This window comes from Phaethon lepturus, unplaced genomic scaffold, assembly GCF_000687285.1.
Source record: "Phaethon lepturus isolate BGI_N335 unplaced genomic scaffold, ASM68728v1 scaffold12287, whole genome shotgun sequence".
NCBI classification, from domain to species: Eukaryota; Metazoa; Chordata; class Aves; order Phaethontiformes; family Phaethontidae; genus Phaethon; species Phaethon lepturus.
In genome coordinates, this window is record NW_010551180.1 from 6,319 (window position 1) to 10,304 (window position 3,986).

The 3,986-nt window shown below is 40.5% G+C and overlaps 1 protein-coding gene across 1 annotated transcript in view; it reads left to right on the forward strand.

Moving 5' to 3' along the window:
* The window catches only part of LOC104623666 (aldose reductase-like), a gene marked incomplete at its 5' end in the record, with an annotated part of 9,004 nt that extends 6,120 nt beyond the window's left edge, over positions 1-2,884 (forward strand). Inside the window, 5 exons of the mRNA XM_010290823.1 lie at positions 131-237; positions 393-474; positions 1,017-1,100; positions 1,900-1,982; positions 2,781-2,884. Coding sequence (XP_010289125.1) covers positions 131-237; positions 393-474; positions 1,017-1,100; positions 1,900-1,982; positions 2,781-2,823 — 399 coding nt within the window. The remainder of the gene's footprint in view (positions 1-130; positions 238-392; positions 475-1,016; positions 1,101-1,899; positions 1,983-2,780) is intronic.
* Between the last annotated feature and the right edge of the window lie 1,102 nt (positions 2,885-3,986).

Sequence of the window (3,986 nt, forward strand, 5' to 3'; positions counted from 1 at the left end):
AAAGAAAACAAAGGCTGTATAATATCATACAGAGACTAAGTTAGAAATCAGCCTTTGATTAAAAACTAATCCCTGGAACATGTTAAAAGCAGTTAAACCACTGTCAATCTTTGTACTTTTATGTTGGCAGATAGAATGTCATCCATACCTTACCCAGGAGAAGCTGATCAAGTATTGCCAATCCAAAGGGATTGCTGTGACAGCATACAGTCCACTTGGCTCTCCCGACAGACCATGGTAAGATTGCGTTGTGCTTTGCAAGGCAGCTGGTACGGGTTATGCTTGGAACCTTGAGACTACAAGTGCACCATCAATTATTCATCTAGGTAGAGATTTCTGCTAGGTTGGATCTGTGGAGGCTTCTTCCCACTGATCATCTTCCCTCTGTGTAGGGCTAAGCCAGAGGATCCTTCCCTTCTGGATGACCCCAAGATCAAAGAGATTGCAGCCAAGCACAACAAAACACCAGCACAGGTATGTAGGTGCTGGACAATGGGTACACCTTCTTGTAACGCAGGACAGCTAATGACAACATAAGGGACAGGCTGGCTTTTCATTCCCTGTAAACTGTGATGCTCTTCTGTGATGTTAAGTATTAATGCAGGTTTGTTTGCCATGTGGCCTTCAATGCATGCTTGCAAGGGCTCTTTGACTGTCAACAAGAAACATTTTCTTGACCTGTCTTCAGATGCTGTCATGTTTCAGTCTTCCCATCTCAAGTCCTGTTGCAGAGAAGTGAACCCTTGTATAGCCTACTAAAAGTCTAGGTGGGAAAGAAACAGAGTATCACTAAACTGAATGGGAAAGGAGACCTTCTATGTGGGGCTCTACCACTTCTGTATTTGCACTTGAGAAAGTGCTGCTTAGAATCCAGATATGATCTGAAATGTAGCTCTGCAGAAATAAATTAATTCTGCGGAATTGTACAGTTTACAGTAAACAGCTGTTGGAACAGGCTCACCCTGTCATAAAACAAAAGCTGTCATCTCTCTGACTCAGTGATATGCCTCTTGCAGGTTCTGATTCGGTTCCACATCCAGAGAAATGTGATTGTGATTCCCAAGTCTGTCACACCACAGCGCATTGTGGAGAACTTCAAGGTGAATCATTAGGAGTGATGTGGGTGCATGGCTTCCCCCTACAGAGCAAGCAACAATCCTTCCTCACCCTTCCTAAGTCTTCCTCAGGCGAGAGGCCTGTGCTTTTTTCTCTGTATGTTTACTTATGATCTACTGAGTGCTAAACTTAAGGTTACAGCTGGAGAGCAGGAGTAAACAAAGCTTTTGGAAAGAGTATGCTGATAATCTTAGCAGTCATATTATGTGATGCTTCCTCTTCTATGTCACGTGGATGAAGAAGCTGATAGAGCTTGCTTGGGGCCCAAGTTCAGTAACATGCCACAAAAAGCTTATGTAGAGCAACTACTATTAAGAAAGTAGTCCTGGTGTCCATAAACCATGTCGCTGCTCTTGATTCAGTGGTCCTTGACTGAAACCAATATTAGGATTTTGGAAGACATTTAGTTGCTGTTAGGTAGAATCTGAAAGTCTGGTAGATACTCCTTTGGAAGAGGACAGAAAGATGCATCTGTCACAAATGGAGGATGGGGGTGTTCTGCAACACTAGGTGCTCTCCAAGCTTCTTAAAACAACTGGCATATGTAACACCAACTTGAGACATTTTTTTAAATTCCTCCCTCTCCCCTTTTACCTCCTTCCCCCACTCCAACCAGTGGAGTCTCAGAAATCCAGAGAGATGTATTTTTCCTTTCCCTCCTTTGTGAAGCAGTCATTTCCTCTCTAACACCCTTGTCTGCCCACACTGTGGACTTGGTCTTGAATTTTGCTTACATTCTCTGATTTGTTCAAAGAGGTGACTTCCAGCTATTTCTGTTGTTAGGTGTTTGACTTTGAATTGACTAAAGAGGAGATGGCGACTATCCTCAGCTTTAATAGAAACTGGAGAGTGTGTGCAATGAGCACGTAAGTGGTAGTGGTTTGGGTTTTTTTGTTTTTGTTTTTTTTTTCAAGTTAAGTTATCAGTATGTCATCATTTTGTATATGAAGCTATAGGTGTAACTAGTTTTGGTTGAAACTCAGGATATACTCAATTTCCAAAGGGGTTGTCCTCAAAATAACTCTTCAGAGTAAGATTTTCAATTTTCATGTTATGAACAAAATCATAAGCATAAAGCAAACTTCACATTCATTTTGAGTTCAGTCTCCAAGAGACATTTTGTAGCTGGAATTCCTACAGGCAGCTCCTTATTAGTAATTTCTATTTTGACCATATTGGAGAAATGAGCATGATGCAGACTAAAATTCTTGATTAACTTTTTGCTTGTGGAATTTTGTCTTTCTGTCATGACCCTTAGGTATATTATAAAAACTGACTGTGTGTTCTTCAGGGTCAGTTGGGAAAGTGGGTAGACATTGAAAATTTAATATGAGGAGTTGTAGCTTAGAAGGCTAAAGCCAGATATGAAATCTTTGTTGGAAGGCTGCTAAAAAGGTCTTCCTGGCAGTAAACAGTAAAACCTTGAATTAGTTGTCTACAAAGCACCTAGGTTGCATCACCTGAAATGCTCAGAGCCTGAACAATGAAAGACACTCAAGAATCTTTCTGTTTACAAATGCAGCACATCACCAAGAAAAACAGAAGCAAATTGACTCTGCTTTTATACAGCTCAGCTCTTCCCTTGGTGGCTCTTTGCAGTGGTTACAGCTGCATATAGTATTTTTTTAGACATGTGATAATCTTTCCTCTTTGATTTCCTTCAGGTGCAAAACTCACAAGGACTACCCTTTCAATGCAGAATACTGAAGATGATTTCCTGCCTCTCTCCAGACTTCTCAGATATGCTTCTGCTGTTGCCTATGAGTTGCCTATGTAGCTTTCTCACTGCATCAGAGCCCCTTCCTGCCTCCTCCTCGCCCCCCAAAGATGCGGTATCTGTACTTGGTGACTTTGTGTTGTTTTGTTTTTTGGAAGAAGGAAATGCTAAAATGGTTCTGCAGAGCACACTGTGGGGACTCCTAGAATGTCTTTGCCAGACTACATGGAATTGGTAAGCAGAAAATATTGAGAAAGTTTGAAATAGCAGTCACTTTTTGTTTTGGAATACTGTGAATTGGAGCTAGTGACTATTGTTGTCTGGAAGGACCAGGATATGGCAGATTTTACATAATTAATGTGAGGTCTGCTTTTTTCTGATTATTTTTGGGTTTGGATTTGTTTCTTCTTGTAAACACTCCATGCTTTTTTCTCTATTGGAAGTACAAGTTGATTTCTAACTACAGCAGTTTCTACATGGATAGCTCTTTGAAAAGTGTTTAGGTCCTGGTTCCTTGGTGATATAAAAGCTGTTTTTGCTTATAATAAAATAGTTTCATTACTGTGTGTAATGAGATGATTATTTCGGCAATGCTCTGATGATAGTAATGCTGGAGTAGCTGTATCATATCAGCTGTCTCTATACATCACACAAAAGCAAGGAGAATTACTGTCCCCCAAGAAATCATCTGGTGTTCATGTTAGCTGCTTATGTTTTTCCTGCTAGTTTTCTGCTGTTCTCATGCTAGTGCACATGTAGAACACCTGAGTGTGAACCTGTGGCCATCGATTAGTTTACCTGAGCCTCCTTTTAAAATAGAGCTGTGTTGATACGTCTGACAGCTAATATACTAATGTTTAAATCTGTCTTTGTTTTACTGAAGTGATAGTATATTTTGGCTAGGATAAAACTTATTCCACTGAAGACATTAAGCCTGCACAGAATCCTATGGTATTGTTTAATAAGTAAACAGTAGAAAAGTTGTCCTTTCCAGGCAGGCAGCACATGATGCAGGAAAGAAGAAAAAAGGTACAAGCAACCATTTGCAAATACAGTAAAAATGGGTTTCCAGGAACCTTCTGTGTCATGAGCTAGCAGATCAGAAACTTACTGTGCTGTTCTGGGAGGACAGAGAAGTAGGCTTATACCCAAA